This window comes from Leucopleurus acutus (genome assembly GCF_964270905.1).
Source record: "Leucopleurus acutus genome assembly, chromosome: 2".
NCBI classification, from domain to species: Eukaryota; Metazoa; Chordata; class Mammalia; order Artiodactyla; family Delphinidae; genus Leucopleurus; species Leucopleurus acutus.
This window is the reverse complement of record NC_139143.1, coordinates 23,607,042-23,633,796: the sequence shown is the minus strand read 5'-3', so window position 1 is coordinate 23,633,796 and position 26,755 is coordinate 23,607,042. Positions and strand designations below refer to the sequence as shown.

Below are 26,755 nucleotides of genomic sequence, written 5' to 3'. Positions count from 1 at the left end.
TGGCAGTACGCGGGCCTCTCACTGTTGTGTCCTCTCCCATTGCAGAACACAGGCTCCGGATGCGCAGGCTCAGCGGCCATGGCTCATGGGCCCAGCCGCTCCGCGGCATGTGGGATCTTCCCAGACCGGGGCACAAACCCGCGTCCCCTGCATCGGCAGGCGGACCCTCAAACACTGCACCACCAGGGAAGCCCAACCCATTCAGGTTTAAAGCACTACAGGGGCCAACTCTTGCAAGCCAAGTAAAAGACATTAGTGGGCAGGGTTCATCCAGTGGGCCTCCAGTGTGCAATCTTTCTTCTACAACTTTTTGGCTGCGTGGCTTGCAGGATCTTACTTCCTCGACCAGGGTTTGAACCTGAGCCCTTGGTAGTGAAAGCGTGGAGCTGTAACCACGGGACCGCCAGGGAATTCCCTCTCGTCTACATTTTAATGGAACATTGTACATAACAGTGGCCAAAATGTACTAAACACTCACTATGTGCCTAGCAGGTCCTTTTCTAAGTGCTTTTACGTGTATTCATGCATCCAGTCTTCCCAACAGCCTGAGAGGTGGTTACTATTATTATCCCCATTTTACAAAGGAGGAAGCAGAAGTTAAGTAACCTGCTCAAGGTCGCTGAGTTGGTGAGCGCGTTCCAGTACTGGCAGCCCGCCTGTAATATAAATGCTTCTCTCGTGATCTCACCTACTGGACCATGATTCCTTTGTGGTCCACAGCCTCTCATCTGTGTACTTCCTACAATGTCTAGTATAGGGGGCACTCCCTAAATGTACGTTGAGCTGAACTGATATTGCATGTAATAGATGTAATTATACCTTTATTCATTTACTCAGTAAGATATTTGGAGTGCCTACCATGTTTCCTGTCCTGTGTTAGGGACTATGGGAGTCCAGGGACACAGCCTTTGGTCTCCAGGTGCTTCCAGTCAAGGAGCACAAAATAATTATCATTACTAAAGTGCAGTAATTATCATTACTAAATTAGACTAACTGCAAAATTTTACCAAGGACCGATTATGAATTCACGAGATAAAGCAGGGAATGTATAATTCAACCCAGTCTTTGTCTGGTGATCTAACCGTATTTCAGAGAAGATGAAAATATGTGGAGGGAACAAAGGGAAAGGTTGATTTTAGGAAAGAAACTTCAAAAGCATTTCAGCAATGGTAATACTTCATCTGGCAAATGACTGAAAGGGATGGAGCTTAACTGAAATTCACACAACAAAGTTGGTTGATTGAAAAGCGCTCTCTTGTATAGGAACAGACTTGGGGAAGATATTTGAAAGGTTTCAGAAAATATACGTTTTTGCTGGTTCTGTGTCTCCTCACATATAAAAGACAGGAGTGGGGAAATAGAGGTAGCTTCTCTGAACTGTTTATAGAAATCAAATTCTACTGTGACAAACACATTCTAACAAACACCTACTGAGATGGCTTGAGGGAGGGAGGCATTACAGAAAGGGTGAAGGACATGTCATCTTGATTGTGGTGATGGTCTGACAGGTATACGTGTACGCTAAAACTCATCAAATTGTAAACTTCGAGTACTTGCAGTTTATTTGACGTCAGTCATACCTCCATAAAGCCGTGGAAAGAGTTTCCTAGACTCTTGCTGTTCAAAATGTGGTCTGTGGACAGCAGTATCAGCCCAGAAAGCTTATTAGAAATGCAGACTCTCAGGCCTCCCTCCTGAGTCAGAATCTGCAGTTTAACGATACCCTTGTGTGGTTCTCATACACATTAAATTTGACCTCTTGTAGTGAATGTCTGGAACTCATTTCCTACCATGAGTTGTTAAAGGAAAATTATATTTCCTAATCTGTTTTAGGTCACTAAGAGCAACTACCTACAGGGCATTCTTTGATGGTTATATTAGGAAGAGGTTTATGTGTTTGATCTAGAGGATGTGCAGATTTTTCAAGAATGTTCAATATGTTAAACTCTAAAACAATAAAATGTCAATAATTACCACTGTATCATATTTTACCTGTCCATCTTCCTAGGTGTGTTCTGTAGGTTTTAATATTTACACTAAATTAAAAAAAAATTTTTTTTTCTGATTACAAAAGAAATGCTTATTGTAGAAAACTTGGAAAACAGAATCTATAATTCCAGGAAGTAGAGTTATATTTACCCATCTCATTATCACCCTCAAAAGTTATTGAGTACTAAAGATAGAATACAAAAATGTAGTGTACTTATGACTTCTTGGAGGTTAGGCCTAGTGATACGCATATCTTTAAAGTAATTAGCGCTTCCCTGGTGGCGCAGTGGTTAAGAATCTGCCTGCCAATGCAGGGGACACGGGTTCAAGCCCTGGTCCGGGAAGATCCCACATGCCGCAGGGCAGCTAAGCCTGTGCACCACAACTACTGAGCCTGCGCTCTAGAGACCGTGCTCCACAACAAGAGAAGCCACCACAATGAGAAGCCCGTGCACCGCAGCAAAGAGTAGCCCCCGCTCGCTGCAGCTAGAGAAAGCCTGCGCACAGCAACGAAGACCCAACACAGCCAAAAATACAAAACAAAACATTAAAAAATAATAATTAAAGTTAAATCTAGGGCTTCCCTGGTGGCGCAGTGGTTGAGAGTCCGCCTGCCGATGCAGGGCACACGGGTTTGTGCCCCGGTCCGGGAAGATCCCACATGCCGCGGAGCGGCTGGGCCTGTGAGCCATGGCCGCTGACCCTGCACGTCCGGAGCCTGTGCTCCGCAACGGGAGAGGCCACAACAGTGAGGGGCCTGCGTACCGCAAAAAAAAAAAAAAAAAGTTAAATCTAAAGATCCAAGCTAAGTGAAAAAAAATCACTGGGCTTAGAGTACGAGAGTTTGTTTCAAGATGTGGGTTTACCGTAGATCAATGAAGCTTAAGCTTCAGGGCCCCTCACTTGCACAGGCCACTTCCAAGGCCCTTGGAGAGGCCCTGGCAATATATTTACCAGATCAAATGTTTCTGTAAAAGTTTCTAAAGTAAGATATTTAAGACCACTGTCACATTGTATTCAGACTTCCATCACTTCTCTTCTGCATTAAGTGGTGCAGGAATGGCCACTGGCTTTTCTGAGACCTGACTAAGGGAACAATGATTGAATTAGGGATACATTTCACTTGGGTTTACTAGCGTGCATTTATGGTTTGCAGTCATTTCCGGCTACTGTTAAATTATTACTCACTGTGGGTGTAGGAATGGCTTTCTGGAATACACCTACTGCCCATTATGCCAGCTCAGCCAGCACCATGTCACAGAGGTGCAGGACTAGAGGGCAAAAGAACTCTGTGATGCCTGGCACAGGAATGTGATGCCATGGGCAGCAGAGGAGAAACAAGATTTGAAAGAAAAGGAGAAACTAGCCCATAGAAAATCCTTCCGACTGTCAGAAGTAAAAAATCCTTCTGACTCTAGTAGGGGATCAAATCTCTCAATGCCTAACCTAAAATAGAGGTTCTCACTCATCAGGAATCTAAGTAATGTCATATATACAATTATAAGTGCACCATACTTATTTTTGTTTGTATGGAATGGAATATATTCGAACTCTTGTATTTGTGGGACACAAACTTGCAGTTGTACTGTAGTGAGTCTCTATGTGAAGTCACATGTTTTATTCATCTTAATGGAGGAGATTCTGTCTTAACATAGCAGATAAATCTTGTCCTGAAAATCGCTGGAGATCCAGTAAAAACCAGGCAGAAAATTGCCATTGAAGCAGCCAGACAGTCCTGAAATATTATAGCTCATATGTGAGAGAAACTTGACACGTTTTCCCAAATTTGACAATAACCCTAAAAAAATACACAGTAATTCAGTAATAAGTTGTGAAGCTAAAATTTATAAGCAATTAATAATAAAAAAAGAAAGGATCACCATGCTAAAGACTGATTTTTCTATTTTCCTTATAGAAAACATTACAAAATAATTATCATAGGAAAAGCTGATCAAAAGTATACAGCCAAAAAGTGTGGGGAAAATTATCGTAACTGTTGCCCATAAAGTCTAGGAACACAGATAAACATACATAATGTTGTCAAGAGCTTTTTCAATCTTTAAAAAATAAATAAAATAATAAATGTTCTGGATTTTTGGACGCCCTGTAGAAGTGTGCCAGGCAGTTAATAAAAATTTTATGGTTATCTGTGTGATGTTTGTGAGTTTTGTTAACTTTTCAAAATGTCACTTCTGAGTTCTTTCTCATTCTAAATATATATTCACTTTCCTACGTTTCTGCTCGTAATTTTTGTGTTTTTTACTTAATGAGGGCCCCACAAATTGTAGGAGCTTCAGTTCCCGAAAAAACCAGGATGTGCCCTTCCACGACAGTCTCAAAAGCCACGGAATTTCTCTGCAGCCTCAGTTTCTTCTTCTTAAAAAAAAAAAGGCATTTGCTCGGCATTTCCTTAGAATTGCCAGAGTTCCGCCAACCACACAACTCTCTACCAATGCGGAGGGTCTGACCGGAGGGGTAGGGAGCTCACCAGCAGTCACCCTCCCATCACAGACCTTACTCGGGGTCCTTCTGACCCCGCTCGGCCCCTCCCCTGCCGGACACCGCGAGCCGCCGGAAAGAACGGCGGGGCGGGGGCCGCTGGGCTGTAGTACCCTCCCTCCGGGAGGAAAGAGGGCAGGAGGGGGACTGGGTGAAGGTGGGCACGGGGCGCTCGGGACCCGCGGGGCTAGGGGTCGAAGCGAGTGGTGGCACAGCGGGGCCGACCGACGGATCGGGGGGGCGGAGCACCATGCCCGGGAGCCCTAGATTCTACTCAGCGGCGGAAGTTCCGGTGTCGGTAGGCGGAGGTCAGAGGTCAGCAGGAAGTCGATACGTGGCCACCGCCTGTCCTCGCCGAGGAGGCGCAGCAGGCGGAGATGGCGGCGGTGCTGAACGCAGAGCGACTCGAGGTGTCCGTCGACGGGCTCACACTAAGCCCGGACCCGGAGGAGCGGCCCGGCGCGGAGGGCGCCCCGCTGCTGCCGCCGCCGCTGCCGCCGCCCTCGCCTCCCGGGTCCCGCCAGGGCCCGGGCGCCGCAGGGGAGCAGCCGGAGCCCGGGGAGGCGGCGGCTGGGGGCGCGGCGGAGGAGGCGCGGCGGCTGGAGCAGCGCTGGGGCTTCGGCCTGGAGGAGCTGTATGGCCTGGCGCTGCGCTTCTTCAAAGGTGAGCCGAGCAGGCCCCACCCCCGCCGCCTCTGCCCCGCCCCGGGGAGACTGGACCCGTCTCGTCCTCACCCACCCGTGCGGGACCGCGGTGACCGGAGCTGGGCTCTGTCCTTGGGGTTACCCGAAGTTTGTCACTACCCGCTTGGCCACTAGGTCCCACCCGTAGGGGCCTGGAACCTTGGTTTATTAGTCCGGGTCCCGCCTCCCCGAGGTTACCGGGGCATCTTACCTGACTTAGCTTCTCGGTTTTCCAGGAGCCTGGGTGGAAGAATGAGCCATCTCTCTCTTTCCCAGAGGTTCCCGTTCTGGGATTTTTTTTTTTTTTTTAACTGTCGCATTCCTTTTCCTGTTTGTTATGGCTTGGCACGTCAGAACCACCGATTTTTGCCCTTTTTCCACAGTGGAAATCTTTCCATGGGTTTCATATATATACTTTCCATTCATTCTGGAGAGCTTAGGACTTGATCACCTGGCAGTACTGATGTGGCAGAGAGAAAGAAGTAAAGTATTAATCCCCCTTGGCTTGTCAAACTCTGAAGAGAAGGGATGCTCACTATGTAACTAGTAACTTCTAGATCGTTAAAATTTTACCTTATAAGCAATGTCCAAGAGTGAATTCTCAGATTAAGGCCTAAAAGTACCCTCTGTACTTCTCACAGAATTAACTGTAATAAATCTTGTCTTAGAGCTAGATTGTGGTGTGTGGGTTTTGTGGGTTTTTTTGGTTTTTTTAATTGGGTGATTCACGTAGTCACATGGTGGTGGTACCAGTCACATGACCTTGTCAGTGGGAAAAACTGATGAGAAGAGATACTTAGATCTTGTGGGGTAGATGAGCAAGGAGAAACATCAGCAAATGAAACTTTAGACATGGTTGCTAGGTTCCGTATACATTCCAGAACAGCATATTTATGACACTTTTCCCAGAGAGAGTACCTTTTGGAGTACATATTTTACTAGCTGAAGTTGAGTCGTTGAAAGTAGTGATACATTCGAAAGTTATTTGTTTTCTCTGAAAATGACTCTAATTGTGCAAACTAATGAAAGTCTTTTATAAATTTTCCAGAATATTTGGTCATTCCCCTTCATTGCATTTTTTTATTAAAAAGTTTACCCTTGAAATATTCATCGTCATTGCATGATGAGTTCAGCTCTCCGTGCCAGCTTGGGGAATTGGTAATGGCTAATGGGTTTTGGATCACTTGACCCTTAGGTCACTGGCTTGAATTTAGAGTTTCCTGAGGTGATGATACCACTTATGTAAAAATCTGGTGGTTTCTGTACAATTCATATAACTACATTTTACTTAAAATTTTTATTCTTGGAACTTACTTTTCCGGTGTACAATAAGATTAAAGTATATTGTAGCAGAATAACATGTAAGAATAGAAAAGAATGAACTTCTAATACTAACTTTCACCATATAACTAACAAAAAAAGATAAATGGATAATTTTATCTTCTGAGTCTGTCTTATTTGAAAATGGTAGTAATGTCTTCTTTGAAAGATTAAAACACTCTCCCCCCCATTATTTATTTATTTATTTTGGCTGTGTTGGGTCTTCGTTGCTGCAGGCGGGCTTTCTCTAGTTGCGGCGAGAGGGGGCTACTCTTCCTTGTGGTGTGCAGGCTTTTCATTGAGGTGGCTTCTCTTTGTTGCAGAGCACAGGCTCTAGGTGCACGGGCTTCAGCAGTTGTGGCTCGCGGACCGTAGAGCGCAGACTCAGTAGTTGTGGAGCACGGGCTTAGTTGCTCCGCGGCATGTGGGATCTTCCCAGACCAGGGCTCGAACCCATGTCCCCTGCGTTGGCAGGCAGATTCTTAACCACTGCACCACCAGGGAAGTCCCTAAAACACTCTTAATGTGCAGTAAATTTAGCATTGCTTGGGAGTCAGGAAGCTCTGGATTCCTTTTTTTGGGCTGTGCCGCGCAGCCTGCATGATCCCAGTTCCCCGACCAGGGATTGAACCCGGGTCACAGCAGTGAAAGCGCCAAGTCCTAACCACTGGACCTCTAGGGAATCCCTCTGGATTCTATTTACCATGTACTCCTAGACAATTAACTTTTGTCTTCCAGACTCAGTTTGTTTATATATAGAGATATAATATGGCTGGATTAAATGAAATTTGACATCTCAGATTTAAGGTTTAGTGCTCTAAACCTAACATTATCTTAACATGTTTGTTGAGTGGTAGGACTCCTAGGGGAACCTGTAATTTGGGACCTAGTTATCAGTCACCTTAAAGAAGAAAGCTACATTGATAGTTATGATTTACTAAGTTCCTAAGTTAAGCTCTCAAAGCAATATCCAGGTACTTAAAAGGGGAAATAACAGTCTAGCAATCAAAAGCTCCCTTTCTGCATGGATCATTACATGTTAGCAATGAAGAAGCTATTAGTATATGAGGTTCCTGAGTTGGGGTTGGGGGGAAGGATCTAAAAACAGTCAGAAGAATTATGGAAAGTAGGGTGAGTCGAATGTTGGCTGCCTTTGTTTTAATGTGTGAATTTTTCCAGCATAATACTTGTCATTTTTATCAGTCTTGCAAGGACTTTAATAAATCACTATTTTGTGGTTTTGTATCTCACATGAATTAGAAATAACATTACACTTTATCTTTTACTGTGGAATAAATATGAATCTTGAAAGCATGGGTATCTTTTTCCATTGAAAATAACTTGGATTGGGAATTAGGAACCCTGTTTCTCATTCTATCCCTGTCACAGTGATCATAGGCCAGTGACTGAACCCATTGTGTCAATTAGCTAACCCTCTTAGTTTTTGAAGATAAAAGTAAAATAATAGATGAAAATACTGGAAAATGTAAGTTAGCATTTTACCATCTAAGCTCCAGACATTGTTGAATCCTTATTATGGATCAAGTTTTATATAAGGTTACCACTGTAAATGAATAGTATATTCCCTTTTGCTATTATGGAACTTAGAGTCCAAAAGAGGAGTTAAAGACCCAGTGGCAACTGCAATACAATGTGGAGGATCCAGAGAGCAAATGCCATTCCAGAGAAGGGGGAAGGCCAAGAGCCATGAAAGGGCAAGAAGCGTGTCGGGGAAATGGCAAATAGAAAGTAGGTACTGTAGTTTGATGGAGAGAGCTGGGAAGGTAAGTTGGTGTCAGATCCGTGGAAGGACTGGAATGCTATTGTAAATAGCCTTTTTGACAGCAGACAGTGAGGAACCATTGAAGGTTTTTAAAAGGAGGAGCAAAGTTGCCCAGTTCTACTTTAGGAAGATTAAGCTGGTTTCCTTATCTCTTTAGGTTAAGGAATGAATCAGCTGGCTTTATTGTAGCCTTTATACTTCTTGGATAGAGTTAACCTGGGGAGTTGTGTTTCAGTTTTTAGAGTTCTTGGGGGTGAGTTTTTCCTTCTCTAATACTTTGTTGCCTCACTCCATTAAGCTGGTAGATGGTTGCATTGATTTAAAATTCCAGAGTGATAATTGCCACCAGTTATTGAGCCAGATGTTCACTAAATATCAGGTACTATTTTGAGAGCTGTATATATACTGTTTTGTGTAATCCTCTACAAGCCCTTCAATGGGGGTGTTATCCTGGTTTCTTAGTTGAGAAACTTGCCCTATAGGCCCGTTAGTTACCAGTAGTAAGAGGCAGAGTGGGTCCTGGGTCTGTCTGATTCCAAAGGCAGTTCTTCCCACTATAGGAGATGAAAAGCAAATAGGAACCTTGCTTTTTGATGGTGTTCCTACCTACCTTGTTGCCTTACCACGTTTTAGAACTTCTTTAATATATTTGCTTGAAAATATTAAGAGCTAATGGAAAGATATTGTTTTTCTGCTCATGGTCACTTTATCGAGAATCTCTTCAGAGATCTGGAAAGGTAAAGTGTGGGAGAATCATCTGCTCTAAATTCCTGCATAACATTGTTACCCAGTTTCCAATTTTGGTTGTTACGAAAAAATCCCCTCCAAAGGACTGAAGTAAATGTGCCCATCAAAAATATTGATAAATGCTAAATCTCATTGCTACTAATACATTATTAGACCTTTTGAGAGGCCTGCATTTAGCCAACATAATGATTGTGTTTTACTCTTGGTAAATTGAAAATGGATGTGTGATTCATTAGCAATTGAAAAATGGTAATATTCTAATTGTCTTTCCTTCACTGTAATACTTTTCCTCACATGCTATTTGGTTTGGGGTACAGCTTAAATAAGAAAGAAAATGCTTCTTTCCCATTATTAGGTTTCAAAATAATGAGTTGTCTCCCTTAGCAGCCTCAAAAGGTGACAGTTTTCAAAATGTTATATACTCATGCATGTAAACCTTTTTTTTTTTTTTTTTTTTTACTTAGGCTCTTATTATTGAGGCTCAAATTGTATGATCTTTAGCAAGTGGTGGCCTCTTACGATTGGCTCCTAAGTTCCTTTGACATGACTAGTAGTCTTCTATAGCTTCCTTGGTATCTGGTATGATGAGATGTTCCAGATTCATCGTATACATTTCCTGCCTCCATAGGAATCAGCCATTTCTCCAAAGAGACATGGTTCCTTTAGTGGGAAGTGGCATTTGAAGAGCCGTAATCTAGGTGTTAGCAGTGGACGCTCATTGCTACTGGATTGGTCGTTATTTCAGTAGACAGATCTAGGGTGTGTGTGTGTGAGGGGAGTGATAAGTTTTTGAGGGTGTGATGTGTGAAAGGAAGCTGTAGTTGAATTTGGAGGAACTTAAGTCTAGGACTCAGTTTCTCTGTGGAATTGTTAATGAATTTCCACTAGCATTGCTGTAGATTACACTGTGTTATGTTGCTGATAGCAGAGAAGCAATCATATGTACATACTGAATAGTTCCATTTCCTTTTGTCCTCTTGAAACATATGCATCTCCAAGAACTTTTATAAATGGCTCCATTAATGTTTTAAAATACTGTACAACTGTAATTTATTCTTTGGTAACATAATAATTAGTGTGCGCCTCCTGGACTTAAGTGGACTAGGTTCAGATAATTTCAAGTTTAATTGTTACTATTGAATATCTATTAAATTTTGAGTTTATTTTTCCATTCTTTCTTTATTGTCTTTATCTTTAGGTATACATGTGTAGCGTAGGAGGATGTAATAGACCTAAGAGACACTTATAAGAAAGAAAATTATAGCCGCCAAGAATAGTAATGCCTTTTAAACATCTGCTTTTTTAATTTGCTATTTCATATTAGATTTGAGCTGAACTAAAACTTTCCTTTGAATACTGGATTCAAGGATATGTTTATATATGTGTATTTTTTGTATATATTTTTGTATATGTGTATATTTTAGTGTAAATGATTTAACATTTGCCTGAGGCCTCCCCTTTATTTACTGCACGTGCAGAAAAGTATATAAATCATAAATGGTGCTTGATGAATTTTTACAAAGTGAGTATACTTTGGTAACCAACAACCAGAAGGAGGTAATGTTTACTTTTATCAGTTAGCTAAAACGAGAGCTACTCTGGCTCAGTATTTAGGAAGTTGAGTTCTGGAGTGAACACTACCTGGGGTACTTTTTCCTAGTTTTGCCACTCAGTTGTTTAAAATCTGCCTTCCTTTACTCAAATTGTTGTAAGAATTATAAGAATTGTGTGTGTGTGTGTGTGTGTATATATGTGTATATATATATATATATATATATATATATATATATATAAACTCTTAGCAGAGTACCTAGCAGTTGGTATTCTGTGACTGCTTATGTTGTTGAAGAGGAGAGATTACCAAGAATTTATTAGAGAGTGTGTTGAATTAATGGGGGGGAGATCAACTTTTATTAAGCACTTTGTACATGCTAGACAGTTTCCAGAGTTTCATACTCATTAACTCAGAAATACTGCATTTATTATACTTTATTATAAGTATAAGAATGTATCAGTTTATTTCTCAATTGAACATGGACGAGGTGTGGTTTTAATTTTAATATTTCTAGAAGATGGATTTTATTCAAAGTGTATTCTCTGCCAGGCAACAGTGATAGGGCCATGAAAGAAAACAGATTTGAGCTTAGGCTGCTTTGGGGGAAATTCTGTATCTGCAATGAGGGAAGAGGGAGGTGGTCCTGCTATCTTCCACACAGTTCAGACAGTCCCTGGATACTGCTTTCAGTTTGAGGCATCATTCTTTAGGGTTAAAGACAAAATGGAGCTCATTCAGAAGAGAGCAACTTGTATAGTGTGGGAATTCGAATCCCTGCCATCATTATCGTAATAGCTGCTGTTTAATGAGTGTCTGCTCTACTCAGGCACTGTATCAAGACTTTGGAACACATTATTTCTAACCCTCACAAAAAATGTGAGAAGTTATTATCTCCATTTTATTGATAGCAAAACTGAGGCTAAGAAAGGTTATCTGTGTCTGTGTTATATACTTAGTATAATAGCAGAGCTGGGTCTTTAGGAGGTATGTATGAGTGAATAAGCTGGGAATATTTAGCCTAAAGAATAGAGAACTCAGGGCAAATATGATGTATAGTATTTTGTGGCTTTTTTTGAGGTCTGATCTGTTAGATGTGTTTTATTTAATGCCAAGGACTAGAAATAGACCCTGTGGATAAAATTGAGACAGATCTACTCAGAATAAAGACCTAAAATAAAAATCACAGCTATCCAAACATGGAATAGGCTGTTTGAGACAATGAATTCCCATCATCAGGAAGTGTTCAAGCATACGTTAGCAGTAACTAGGTGGGTATGCTTTGATTTCTTTATCTTAATCTTTTATGTATCTACTTCAGGTTTTTTCTTTGTTGTTACCGTGCGGCTTATATAATATAGTTATACTATAAAATACTATACTGTAGTATAAAAATATAGGTTAAACTGATGACTTCCATAGCATACAGTAACTCTATTCTTTCACTTCTCCCTCCCTCACATTTTAGACTATTGATGTTACAATATACACCTTTTTATATAGTGTGTCCAGTAACAAATTATTGTAGAGCAAGTGGTTATGTAGAGAGGATTTGAACTTTGGTTGTGCAGTTCAGTCGTCTATCTTTAATATCCTTTCCAACCCATAGATTTTATTGGCTTTCATTTCATCAAATAAAGGCTAGAAGGAACATTGAAATAATTTGTTACCTTCCTCTATCTTCACCTCCAGAGAGAAGAGAAAAATATTTCTCAGTAAACTTACTCTGACAGTTGACATGTGAGACTAATAACCTTTTGTTTGATTAATTTCAGATGGAAGGGTAATCTTTCAGAGCTTTGGACTTGGTAACTGTGATTATAACGCTATTATCAAATTATTTATGCTGTCTTACTAGAACTGTAAAGTTAGATACTTATGAATTTAATAGAAATGTAATCTAGAAGCCATTTCTCTATTGGGAAAATGTGTTACCACAAATTTAGTGGCTTAAAGCAACACATACTGTTTTATAGTTCTGGAGGTTAGAAGCTCAAAATGGGTCTCACGGGGTTAGAATCCAGGTGTCAGCAGAGCTCTGTTCCTTCTGGAGGCTCTAGGGGAGAATCTGTTGCCTTTTCCAGCTTCGGGAGGCCAGCTGCATGCTTTGGCTTGTGGCCCCTTCCTCCATCTTCAAAGCTAGCAGCTTAACATCTTCAAATCTCCGTCTGACTCTTCTTGCTCTCCCTCCATTTATAAGGACTCTTGTGATTACTTTGGGCCCACGTGGGTAGTCCAGAATAAGGTCAGCTGCAATCTTAATTCCCCTTTTTCCTGTAACCTAACATATTCACTGGGATATAGATTCTGAGGATTAGATGTGGATATCTTTGGGGGGGGGGTATTACTATGCCTACCACATGTTATAATGTCTTCTGAGCTGATTACTGAAATTGAGCATATGAGTTTACTCCTTTTACCTTTTTATCAAAGCAATTTAAAAGGTCAAGTTGTGCTATAAAATTTATAAGGAAAAATAACCAACTCCGTCTCTCTTTTTTCCCATCTCCAAGACCTTCTCCCCCAAGGCAACCACTTTCCATTATTTTAACTGTTTCTTCTGGTATTTGTCTCCATTTTCCTGCTGCTGCTTTTAATTTATTGATTATTATTATTTAAATATTTATTTATTTGGCAGCATCAGGTCTTACTTGTGGCACGAGGGATCTAGTTCCCTGACCAGGGATCAAACCCAGGCTCCCTGCACTGGGAATGTGGAGTCTGGACCGCTAGGGAAGTCCCTGCTTCTTTAATAAAAAAAAAAAAAAAAAAGAAAGAAAGAAAAAGAAAAAAGTAGCTTATACATGTATGCCTCTCTCTTCCTTCTTCCCAAATTCTTAATTTTATAATATCACATTTGTGATTAAATCAGTGTCAGTTGCTTCTATTTGTGTTATTCATACCTGAGACAGATCATGCACTTTGATTATATTTTGGTTCTTACGCAAACTCTTTGTCTTTTGTGTAGTTAGAGGTAATTATCATTTTTTTCTCTGTCCTCAGGTAAACTCTTTTTTTTAAGAGACATCTCTCCTAGATATCCTCAAATTTTTGATTCAGTCTTAGCTTTCTACCTTGTGAGTCTCTGCCCACTGTCATCCTGAAAATTACCTTCAACTCTCTGTGGTGTTGGAATTCCTTCTCCTGGAATTCCTTATTTTCTTTTAGACTTTCTCTTTTCCTGTTGGAAATTTCTTTCAGCCTTTTTTTTCCCCCCATGTTGGGAGCTTTCTCAAATGTCTGGTGATCCTTGGGTATTCATTCTTGTTAAAGGATGAGGCACTGGAGAGCCAATTGTAACCTTGAGTACAAGCTTTTATTGTAGGTAATGAGGCAGAAGTTTCATCGGGGAACCCTCGACATCAGTGTCTTTCAAACTAGTATGTGTAAGTCTTTTATTTTGTGCCAGTTTTTCATGAAAATATTCCTGTCTCCTGCCTGGAGTGTATGAATCTAGTTGGCCTGCATTTAGGCACTAGACAGGAGAAGGGAGGGTGGGTGGAAGTTGTTTACCATTTACCAGCGTAACTTTCATTTCATTTCTCTTTTTAGTCCTGCAGTTCACTCTCAGGCTGGTGTTCTCCTACCTGGAGTATCTGTGATTCGTGTTCTCTAGTGTACACATCCAGACCTCTGCTAAGTAGGGGCAAGGTAGCCATCTGCCTGCTTGGGATTGCCAAACAAAATGGGAGGTAGGGGTACCTGCTTTTTAGATAGTTTTTATTTATATGCATATATATATGTGTGTGTATTTATTTGTTTGTTTTACTTCCTGGCCACGCCCCGAGGCATGTGGGATCTTAGTTCCCCAACCAAGAACGAATCCGAGCCCCCTGTATTAGAAGCGTGGAGTCTTAACCACTGGACTGCCAGGGAGGTCCCTAGATAGTTTTTAAACCAAAACCCCTATTTTTATCTAGACTTCAGCTTTTAAAGAACCTGGTACCTTCAGTTCCTGAGCCTTTCCAGGGTTCTCTGAATTGGCTTCCTTTTTCCTTTTAGTGGGGTTTCATTGAGGATCAGATGTAACTGTGTGTGTTCAGTTCACCATGTTTAACTGGAAGTTGAATTTTATGTTTTCAATCCTTTTAATTATATTCGAATTTTTAAAATATTTAGAAATCATTTGGCTTTTGCATTTATTTCTTCCTTTAGTCCAGGGTCAGTAAACATTTTCAGTAAAGGGGCAGATAGTAAATATTTTAGGCATTAAGGACCGTATATGGTCTGTGTTCATATTCTTTGTTTTTTGTTTGTCTATTTCTGCTTGTTGTTTAACAATTCTTAAAAAAGATAAAAAACATTCTTAGCTCACAGGCCTTAAAAAACAACTGTGGGCAGAATTGGTCTAGTTTGCCAATCCCTGCTTTAGTCTGTCTCCTTTAGGTAAAATAGATTTTTAACCTGACTTTTGGTCTTCAATTTTATAGAAAATAAACTTTTTAATATAATTGTTGCTGGACAGATGCCAACAAGTGATCCCTTTTAGTCCACTTGATTGAAAGTGGCTAGCTCTGTACGCACGCTTCTCCAGGTAGTATCGATGGTCATTTCCTGCCTTTCATTGATGTGTTTTCACACACTTGCATCTGAAAAATAGCTCTGCCGCTTCTTGCCAGCATAATTTATATTTGTCTTTTTTTGTTGCCATAGAAAGCGCTTTTCCAAATTGATTGAATTTAATGACTTTGTACTAATTAACTCTGTAAGTGCAGGGACCGAGGATGATGCCTCTCTTCCTTACCGGCAGGACTGAAAGAGCTTTCCTTTGGGAATATGGTCTTGGCTAAAGATCTTTGAGTTTCAGCAAGGCTTTTCTGTCTATTGCAGTTATGGTAGTTATAACTTCTTTCCTGCTAACTACGTTTAATGCCCTTGGAACCAGAAATAATTTTAGGAGAGGGAATTCCCTGGCTGTTCAGTGGTTGGGACTTGGTGCTTTCATTGCCAGGGCCTGGGTTCGATCCCTGGTCAGGGAACTAAGATCCCACAAGTCGTGACACAAGGCCAAGTTAAAAAACAATAATAATAATAAATAAAATATATTTTTTAAAAAAGAAATAATTTAGGAGAAAATTATTCTCATCTAACGCAGAAAAACTAAATAAAACAAACCTTCGTGGTGTGTGAACTAGAGCCATCTGAAGAGTAGGAGAGAAGTAACTTTTTTGTGATACTATAATAGTCTGCCTAATGATATTGATTGTGAAGGGTTTTCATTTTCTGTTTTCGTTGAAGTTTAGAATGTCAACATGGTGTGGGCTGTCCTGTACTAAAGGTGGTTGGGATTCTTAGTATATCCTTCTGGGTTTTGTATATTCCTCAGGAGAGAATAATTGATCTGTTAATCTCGTCCCAAAGGCTGAAAAATAAGTTGCCTTGACTTTTTAAAAAGGTTTGTTAAAAAAGAAAAAAAGCATATGTGTATTTGATATAAAAGTACATATGCACATTGGAAATCTGAGGAAATAAAAATGAATAAAGAAAAAATCTGTAATCCAATCTTTCAGAAATAATTATTAGTATTAACATTTTGGTGTGTTTCCATTTCTTTGGTTTGTATGTGTGTGTGTGTGTTTAAGACAGATTTAGTTCCCAGCTAGAATAATGAAGAATAATTGAAGATTCAGTAATACGTATTAAAGGAAGGATTATAGAGCAAGTCTTAAAACTAGCAAATGCATAAAAGATTCTATGGAAAGGCCAGTAAAATTCGCAAGATTGGATGTACTGTTTTGCTCATTTTCACAGAACTTGACCTGTACAGTCAGTTTCTTCTTTAGAGAGATTTGTTGGGTGTGGTTTTGGTGTGGTGAGTGCCTGTTAACAAAGCGTGTGCTTAGTGCTGGCATTCATGGTGGTGAACAAATTTATGAGTGCTTGACAGAAACTTACACTTAAAAACATATTCCCCTTTTGAAAAATTAATTCCGTCAGGCATAAAAAGGGCAGACGTTAAAATGACATCCAACAATCCTGAACACCCCCCCCCCCCCCCCCCCGTTGATGAGTCACCTTTTAGGGTCAAGGTTAGCCTAACACCTTGCTGAATAACGGGTACAGTTTCCTTGTTGACTCACCCTCTCCCATGGGCCCCGATTCTAGTTTGAAATAAAGGAGCAAATTTATCACCTCATAAGAAATGGACCCTCCCTCCATTAGAATAACTTTATAGTAGTCATATTTTTAAAATATTTTTTTCATACCCACTAGTCCTATCTGTTAGCTTCAGATCATCTCCCTAAAGCAAATAAGAATTCTTGTGTGTGTATGTTTGAAAATTGCTGTATTACATGACTACTCAGAAAAGTGTTCGGTCTTCCAGTGAATAAAGTTTCCATCTGACTTTATCTTTATTGACGTTTATTTGGGTCAAAGCAACCACTTTCATAGAATTTAGACTTTTTTTTTTTTTTAAAGGAAAAAACAAAACAAGATCTCAGGGATCCTGATTGAACAAAACAAGGAAGTTATATTCTGCTATGCACTCTACCTCCACTGTTTCCCAGGCTCACTACACCTATTTTTTTCTTGAATGACCAGCAGCATATTTTTCTTTTATAAGGCTCAAAATAAAATGAATAGTTAGGTTGGTGCCTTTTTGGTTTTAAAAAACAAAAACTTTCTAAATAATAATCTTTCAGTTAATAGGCTAAGATCAAGGTTGGAGCTGTTTTTCAGATCATCACTTTTGGGGAAAGTAAGAAGAAAGTTGTCTGTGCTATGTTTCTCTGAGACATAATTAGCATAAGAAAACTTTTGGTGATTAATATGTACAAAATTAAGGTAGATGGTAAAGGAAGCTTATGGGCATCTTTAAAATTGGAGAAAGGCTTTTTGGTAAAAAGTTGCCACTATTGTTTCACATTTTTTAGCACCCTAACATCTTAGAATACAGAGTTCTGATAAGCTAATTTTGTAAGAAAAATCTTAACTGTAATTTTTAAAAAGAAAGATCTATATGTGTAATCACCCATTTTTACATAGTTATAAACCTAGTATCTAATTTTTTATTCTACTTATTTAAATTAATACATCATAAATATATTCTCTAAAATGCTATATAGCCCTTATATTGTTATTTTAATAGCTGTATAATCTGTTCAGTGGATTACTACAAGCATTGCGTTATTGTTGAATAATTAGGTTTTTAATTTTAAATAATGCAGCAGTGAACAGGTATAACACCGTGTTTCTTGCTAAGATAATTGTTCAAGGCTGTATTTAGAAAAGATTCATTGGGAAGTGAATGAAATAAGGAGCACCTCTTTTAGGCTTGTTGGGTTTTATTTTTTATTTATTTTTTTAAAATTAACTAATTTATTTATTTTTGGCTGCGTTGGGTCTTCGTTGCCGCACACAGGCTTTCTCTAGTTGTGTCTAGCAGGGGCTACTTTTTGTTGCAGTGCGAGGGCTTCTCATTGCTGTGGCTTCTCGTTGTGGAGCACGGGCTCTAGGCACATGAGCTTCAGTAGTTGTGGCACACGGGCTCAGTAGTTGTGGCTCACAAGCTCTAGAGCACAGGCTCAGTAGTTGTGGCACACGGGCTTAGTTGCTCTGCAGCATGTGGGATCTTCCCGGACCAGGGCTCGAATCCGTGTCCCCTGCATTGGCAGGCGGCTTCTTAACCACTGCGCCACTAGGGAAGTCCCTAGGCTTGTTGTGTTTTACATGAAAGATAATGTAAAGATGTATTTCAGTTTTGTAAGCTCTCATCTGTTTTGCTTTATTTTGATTATATACTATGTTCGAATTAAACGTGACTACTGGCCCAACCTAAAGAGTTGGAACAAGTCATCTTATTACCTCTGACATAATTTTATTTTTTCCTTAACTCTAAAATAATTGTTCCTTTATCTCAATATAATTTTTAATAATTTGTTTACAGTATATATATACCTGAAATACACACCTAAACACAATTATATACTGTATTGCCAAGCTATACATTTTTAATTGAGCTCAGTAGTTTGTAAACTCCAGGAGGGCTATGAATCCTCGTGTCTAGCACAATGATTTGCGTACAAGGGCTCAATAAATATTTATTAAGTTGAATGAATGAATATAAAAAAGGGCTTATAATTTCCATCATTGATTGAAATAGACTTCTAAGAGTTAGATTTTAAAATGAGGATTGCGTTTTAGTTGGTAAATATAGACCTATGGATAATTCTGTTCTAAAAGCTTTAGAGGAAATTCCTACTCTTGGTGCTAATTGTTTAGTGATACTGTTTGCTCAGTAGCAAAGACAGATGGCAGGTCCGCAGGTTTCTGAGTTGTTTTGATTTTTATTACATAAGTAAGGTCAGTGCCACAGTTTTGTCTTTTTTCCAAATATTACATGAATTCGTTCTTGTTGAAAAAAATGCAGATAGAAGTACGTATGTATAATTCTCTTCAGTTCCCACCCACAGTTTTGCCAATCACTTCCCCAGAGGCAGTACCTCTTAACAGTTTAGTTTGTTCTTCCACATATTTTCCTTTGAAAGATTAAAATGTTTCTAGTTTTGAGACTTCCCTGGCAGTCTGGGGGTTAAGACTCCACACTCCCAGGGCAGGGGACACGGGTTCGATCCCTGGTCTGGGAGCTGAGATCCCATATGCCGCACGGTGTGGCTTAAAGAAAAGAAAAAGAACTATAAAATGTTTCCAGTTTTCAATTTTATGATCACCACTCCTGATCTTAGCCCCCTCCCACTTTCTCATTCTTATCTTTTTAGTGTGACTCCTTCTAGATCTTTTTCTTTGCACTTACATTCATATAAATGTACCTATAGAATATATATGTGGTATGTTGACATGATGTATTTCATCAATTCTAAGACTTACTATTATTTAAGAAAGAAAATCTTATTTAAGTAATTTAAGAAAGAAAAACTGCCAATGATAACTGTAAACTACAATAGATTGTAAAAGCTAGTCTGATTTTAGAGATGTTAAAGTGTGGGTAGCAGAAGTACTTAGAATTGAGGATATATATTTTGTGCTATGATTGTATGTAGTTTTCTGCAGCTTGCTTTTTTCATTTAACAGTGTTCCCTTTATGTGTTTCATTTATACCACAGGCTGAATATGACACATTATTTAGCTGTTCCCTTACTGATGAACTTTTAATTTGGTTACAGTAACAAGAAAAGAGTGCTGCAAGAATATCCCTATATCCACCTCCTTTTGTGTATTTGGGAGTGCTTATCAAGGGTAGATGATGAGAATTGGAATTATTGGACCATAGAGCATCTACTTATAATTTTGGAATATATTGCCAAATTTCCTTCCAAGATAACTGTAACAGTTTATACTTTCAACATTAGTGTATGAGAATGGGTACCTGTTTGTCCTGTTCTTACCAACTCTTGATGTTACTTAACTTTTTTAAACCTATCTGATGGCATTTTTTTAACCTATCTGATGGCAGAAAGCATCTTAGTAGCTAATGATTTCACTCTCCATTTCCTTGACTAGTGAAATTGAGTATCTTGGCATGCTTATTGGCAACTTCTGGTTTTTTTCTCCTCTGAGTTTCCTGTTCATATCCTTTTAAACCATATTCTTCTCTCATCATCAGTGATTTTCTTTTGGTGACCTCTGTGTACATGGATAAAATTTGTAGGCAAAATATACTACTTTCTACCTCCTGTTTTGTTTGTTTTGAAATTTGGTAATCTCTTATTATCATTAGAATCAACCAGTAATTAATCCTACCATTTATCAAAGAAGTAGAACTATTCTATAAGGACTTCCCATTTACCCAGTTTCATACTACTTTGGAATGTTGTCGGTGGTAGTTAAGTCTCTACGGGTCAAATTGGCTTCTCTCATAATAGCCCATTGGAAATCTGCCAGAGCCAGCCATAATACGAAGGAAGTAAAAGTATCTAACAGTTATTACCGTTAATACTATCCTGTTACCTCTGAAGTAACAGGGGACTTTTCACTTTATTGGTAAACAGACTAAGAGGTTAAATGGTCCTACAGCTAGGAAGTGTCTGAGATGAGATCTAAACCTAGGCTGTCTGATTCCAAAGACGCTTCTACCACATCATAGTGCCTCAGTGGGATGGATACTTTTTGAATATAGCCTTTCAAAGTATATGTAATTGTCTCTTATGTTAAAAGTGCTTGATATAAAATTATTTTTTAAACTAAGAAATGATTGCTGAACATTTTTAACATTTGTAAAATATGTCAAGTGGTACACTAGCATGTGTGTCCCTACTGTAGCTTGACAGATTGGTTTCTCTTTAGTAGCGGCTTTTTTTTCAATTTAAATGTAGTTGATTTACTTTTTGTAGTAGTTTTAACATAAATATCAGTACTTAAGCTTTATTTTTAAAAAATTAATTCAGCATAAAGTGTTTCTATCTTGGCTTTGACTATTAAAATTTAGTACTTGAAATTAAAATCTCCCTATAGTGGGGTTTATATATATCACAGGCAATTTGTGATATACCTTACAGCAAAATTTCAACATATAATCCTGAAAATTATGTATTTTGCCAGTGCTAATTGTTTTCTTTGTATTTATTTTTCTTAAAGAAAAAGATGGCAAAGCATTTCATCCAACTTACGAAGAAAAACTGAAGCTTGTGGCACTGCCTAAGCAGGTTCTTATGGGTCCATATAATCCAGACACTTGTCCTGAGGTTGGATTCTTTGATGTGTTGGGCAATGACAGGAGGTAACGGTGTTTTATTGTATAATGAAGTTAATGAGAGTAATGTTGAATAGGGTACAAAGTAAATTGATTAAGATGTATATAACTGGCTCGTTAGCTTTAGAATAAGAACTAAACAAACATTTTTGCTTGCAGCTTTTGGAGTCTTCAGACGTTTATCTGTTTTTGGCTCGGAGATGTTTATGGCTAAATATTGTGGAAGAAGTTTACTCATCTGTTTATGAACATACGACAAGTACAGCTTCATTTGATTCTTCCTAAATGATATTTAAAAAGCCATTTACAATGTAGTAATTGATTCCCTTATTGGGACATACAGAGTTGTGACAAGAAAGAATATATTAAGCATTTTATTCAGTTAAGGCTAAACTATGATATAAGAAAAGTAAAACTTTGATACCTTTTACTGGTATGGAAATTGTCAGCAGTGCAGTTAAATTGTGGTTTACAACAGTAAGTTTGGTTTGTATGTGGCATATCTAATTTAGTAAATCACTATATGCTTGTTGAAGTTTTGAACCTTTTGTTTATAGTAGAATCATTCTTCATTTTAGTTATAATTGAGACTTGTTCATATTTAGGTTTAAATTAAATCAAATTCTCATTCTATTAAGAAGAGGAAGTAACTTTTCTTGTTATTCTTCACAGGAGAGAATGGGCAGCCCTGGGAAACATGTCTAAAGAGGACGCCATGGTAGAGTTTGTCAAGCTCCTGAATAGGTGTTGCCATCTCTTTTCAACGTATGTTGCATCCCACAAAATAGAGAAGGAAGAGCAAGAAAAAAAAAGGTGAAGTTTGAAGGCACAGAATACTTTATCCTTGAGCAGCCTATGCATAGTATACTGATGCTTTTGCTTTATGGAATGTTTTAAATCAGGTGTCTTAGTTCCATTGGATCCCCACTTCTTATGGCAATTGCTCAAACTTTCTGATGTGAGCAGGTGTTTTTATTATGAGTTTTGAGGGGAGAGGGTTGGCTGCTTCCGTCTGGCTATACCTTTAAAAGTAACCACCCATCCATCATGGCAGCATTCCTTTTGTGTTGCTACACTAGGTTTCTGGGCAAGCACAGTAAGCTCAGCCACTCCCTTCCTCCTTACCCTCTGGTCTGATACACCCTTTGCTGCTGCCTCCCTTGGGTTTCTAGAATATACATACTCCATATCATGGTTATTAGCTGTGCTACATGGTAGGCCTCATATAGGCATTTCATATTGGCTGTGGCTTCCAGATGGCTTATTATTTCCAGAGGTTGCATGGGGAGCTGTTGAACGTGCTGTTTGTATGTTTATGGGATTCTCTGTCATGATTGTGAACTCAACAGAATTACAGTTAGCCCTTTATTTATTTTAATACGTATTTATTTGTTTATTTGGCTGCACCAGGTCTTAGTTGCAGCAGGCAGGCTCCTTAGGTGTGGCATGCAAACTCTTGGTTGCGGCATGCATGTGGGATCTAGTTCCCTGACCAGGGATCAAACGTGGGCCCCCTGCATTGGGAGCATGGAGTCTTAGCCACTGTGTCACCAGGGAAGTCCCCCAGCACTTTATTTATCTAGAGGTTATATTTTCAAGAACTTGGACAGTCCAAAATTTCTAGGTAATGAAAATAATGCTGTAACACCAATTTTCCCTCAGACTGTATTATACTTACTTTAGAAACAGTTGGTTCTCTGGTTTCCCACCTTAACCTGGATTGGAAATAACATTAGAACAGAAAATAGCCTAACAGTGAGGGAGGAGACAGAAACCATGAAAAATAGATGCAAGAATGATAAAACTGTGGCAGTCAGGGCTAATGTGAAAGTAAACTCTCTATCACTGTATTATGACGTGTACAGTTTTTATGCTTGCAGTTATAACTCCTGAGTTACCAAGAGACAGAGTATTGGGTATAATTTATTTCTCTTTAAGCGAATAGAAAATACCTTAATACATTTCCAGAAGATACTTATCCAAAGGAAGATAGTTTTTAGCCAGAGAAAAAGTTTGATTCCTATGAGAATGGAATGAGGTTCCTTTACTGGAATTGATTTATGTGCTGCAGTCCATTGTGTAGTGATATTGGATCACTGAGGTGTAGCTGTGTCTTTGGAAGTAGTATATATTGCTTTTTAAGGTCTTTTTAAAAAAATATATTTATTTATTTATTTGGCTGCACTGGGTCTTAGTTGCAGCATGTGGGCTCTTTTAGTTGCAGCATGCAGGATCTAGTTCCCTGACCAGGAATTGAACCTGGGCCCCCTGCATTGGCAGCACAGAGTCTTAACCACTGCACCGCCAGTGAAGTCCCTTAAGTTCTTTTTTAATGATAAATTGAATACTTAAGTTACTACTCAACATGTAAAACTGTATTTTTCCTTTTAAAAATACACCTTTGTCATGAGATGAGGTCCATGTAGAATTCTTTTAAAGCATTTAAGACTAGACTTCCTCTTTCCTGAAGCTTAAGCTCTGGTTTATGGAACATCTTGCCCTGTGTACTATCTGTGACATATAAAAAGTAGGTCATGTTATTGCTGTAGTTTGAGACTTGGTTGTGGCTCTGGTGTGTTAATCACTTATAGAAGTTTGGGGAGAAAAGGGGTAACGCACGCACTTCTCATGGAGGGCCATGAAATGGTGTCTCCTCTGAGACCCCTCAGAAGTCTTCTCTTTCATCCCATCTGCAACCTCCCTGCACTCCTCACAACTCTCAGCCTATATGGCCTCCATTCCTAGCGCAATAGAGTTTGCTCTCCCTCGGGAGAGGGGCTGTGGTGGTGAGCAAGAGCTGGGTAAGGGCTGCACCTCGATCCCCAACTGTTCTTTTCTTTTTTTAAATTAAAAGCTTTAATTTTTTTTTAAATTTCAGAAATTATACATGAATATAAGCAATATAAATGATTTTCCATTTATGGCAGTATATGAAGCACAAACTGAAAACCTTCCTTCCCACCTTACTTTTAGTCTCACTCTCCTCTCCGTAGATAATAGCGGACAGATTTAAGGTATATTTTTCCAGGCCTTCTTCTATTTATTTACCTGCTTTTTCCATTAAACATATATATTAAATGTCTTTACATATTGGGCCATGTAGTCCTATTCTTTTTTTATGGCTACATGGCATTTCAGGGTGGATTATTCATTTCTCTACACATTTATTGTGTGCTTATTCTTTCCCACACTGTGGTAAGCCCTGAGGATATAGCAGTGTGAGATGGGCAGTCTCTGCCCTTATGGAGCATGTACTTAATGAGTAAGGCAGATGTATTGCTAACTTTATCACACAAATTTAAGTTCAACCACAGCAGGTAGTATGAAGGAAAAACTTGTGGTGCTGTGAGCATATCTTAGAAGGGAGGTTTCAGGGTATCGTAATGTTTTAAGTGGTACCTTACTGATGGACTCCTTTTTCTGTTGCTGTGAAGCAGTCATTGTTTTTGCTGTGATCTGTATATTTTGAGATTGACTCCATATGATAAATTTCTCCTCATGAAGTATATGTATTTCAAATTGTGATAAAATTATCACATGATTCTCTACAAAGCTTGTGTCAGTCTTCACTGGGAAAGAGTCTTAAATTATTTTTAAACGGGATTCTTTGTTTAGGGTTCATTCCCTCTGTCCTTTACCTTGTAGGAAGGAGGAGGAAGAGCGAAGGCGGCGTGAAGAGGAAGAAAGAGAACGTCTGCAAAAGGAGGAGGAGAAACGTAGGCAAGAAGAGGAAGAAAGACTTAGACGGGAGGAAGAAGAGAGGAGGCGGATAGAAGAAGAGAGGCTTCGGCTGGAGCAGCAAAAGTACGCGTGTTGTGTGGCTTGTGTTTCACAACGAGCAATGTATTGCCACACTGTTGTGCTTGACCGTTTACCATTGTGTGCCTTGGAATAATTCTCTGATTTGTTTGACTGGGAAGTCGACCAGCATTAGCTGCTTGCCATTTGTACCAATGATGTATTACCAAGGAAGGCCTCATCTTAAGCATCATTTGGTTGCGAATGAAGAATGTATTAGAAGGATTTGGAATTTGCTCCCAGAACCCAGGCACTAGAATAGGAGCTGAGGTTGCTTGCTTGCTCTCTGTCTTTGGGTCCACACAGTCTCTTGTCTTTGCTTCTCTCAGCTATGTCTCTGTTTCATTCTTCCTGTTCTCTGCAAATTGTCACTCTGCTTTGTCATGTGCAAGGCTGTCCTAGCCAAGATTTATGTGGTCTTTGTTTTCATGCATCTGACAGAGACTGGCTGGCATATGAAAGACCCAGTTACAAATTCCCAGGCCAAAGGATCTAGTTGGTTCAGCCTGTGTCGGGTGTCTGTTCCTAGCCTCCTAGTACAGAACTTGGGAGCTGAAGCCATTTCTTATTCAGTAAGGGCTGTGAAAGCAGCTGTCTCAGAAGGGATTGGTTCTTCCAGAGGGAGCTGTGGGAATAAGGAGAAAGGGATTAACGCCCATAAAACACTGGGAAGAAGGCCTAGGGTTCTAGATGTGGCATGGAATATAGATTAAACCAGAGGACATGCGGGTCCATTGTTTTCTCCCCATTATTTCTGAGTAGTTCCTCAGAAAAGCTTCAAACTGACCCAGGGCCTCAGTCTGCCTTCGAGAGAGACTATGACTGCTACTCTTTTTGAGGGGAGAGGGGTGCCCTAGATGGACCCAGTGTCATGTTCTATTCAGGAGTTTGTGAGATTCTGCTTTGTTATTATCTGTTAAGAGATGGCTTTGAGGTGTTTATGTTTGGTCACATGACTGAGTTAAGCATGTGGTTCCTCTGGAAAAAAAAAAAAGAAGAGTAATAGTTTACAGAAATCAGTATCTCTAAACCAAGTGTGCCCAGTTATTATCTTCAGTATTCCTCTTTAAGGCAGGCTTTACATTAAATGCCAAGGGCACTCAGATTTTCACTGGCTTTCTTTATACTTGCCAGAGCCATCTGTAACATCTTTTAGCTATTCTGCCTTTTCATGTATTTAGGTAGAGAAACCATGGCCAACAGTTAAATATCTCATCGCTGCCATAGATGACAACCCATCCTTTTACAACATCATGTTTAAAGAGTATAGGCTGGAGCCAGACTTCCTAGACTTGAATCCTGGCTCTGGCATCTACTAGCAGTGTAATCTTGGGCAAGTTACTGAACTCCTCCATTTCCTGCTTTGTGAAACCCTACCTCAGAGGGTGGTTGTGAGAACTAAGTGGGTTAGTACATGGAAGTGCTCTGAACACTGCATGGCACATAGTAAGGGCACAATAAATGTTAGCAGTTATGATGGTGATGATGATGGTGGTGATGATGATATGCTTATTCTCCCTCTTCATCCCAAATTTTCCTTGAAAAACCTATGTGAAAGATTAGGGGCCAAGTTTATTTTCTTATTCTTTCTCTGGACCTAGGACACATGTTGATTGGTATACATTACTACCTTAGTCATTTTTAAGAGTTATGCATTATAAAAATCAATAACAAGGACATTTTATTTTGTCATGAACAATCAATCTCCTGTAGTCAGACTAGTGTATATTTTT

General features: G+C 39.4%; 1 protein-coding gene across 1 annotated transcript in view; it reads left to right on the top strand.

The window, feature by feature from the left end:
* The first annotated feature begins 4,826 nt into the window (after positions 1-4,826).
* ACBD3 (acyl-CoA binding domain containing 3) overlaps positions 4,827-26,755 on the top strand; it is a 35,296-nt gene continuing 13,367 nt past the window's right edge. Inside the window, exons 1-4 of the mRNA XM_082862940.1 lie at positions 4,827-5,151; positions 21,110-21,251; positions 21,897-22,037; positions 24,870-25,028. Coding sequence (XP_082719066.1) covers positions 4,866-5,151; positions 21,110-21,251; positions 21,897-22,037; positions 24,870-25,028 — 728 coding nt within the window. The 5' untranslated portion in view covers positions 4,827-4,865. The remainder of the gene's footprint in view (positions 5,152-21,109; positions 21,252-21,896; positions 22,038-24,869; positions 25,029-26,755) is intronic.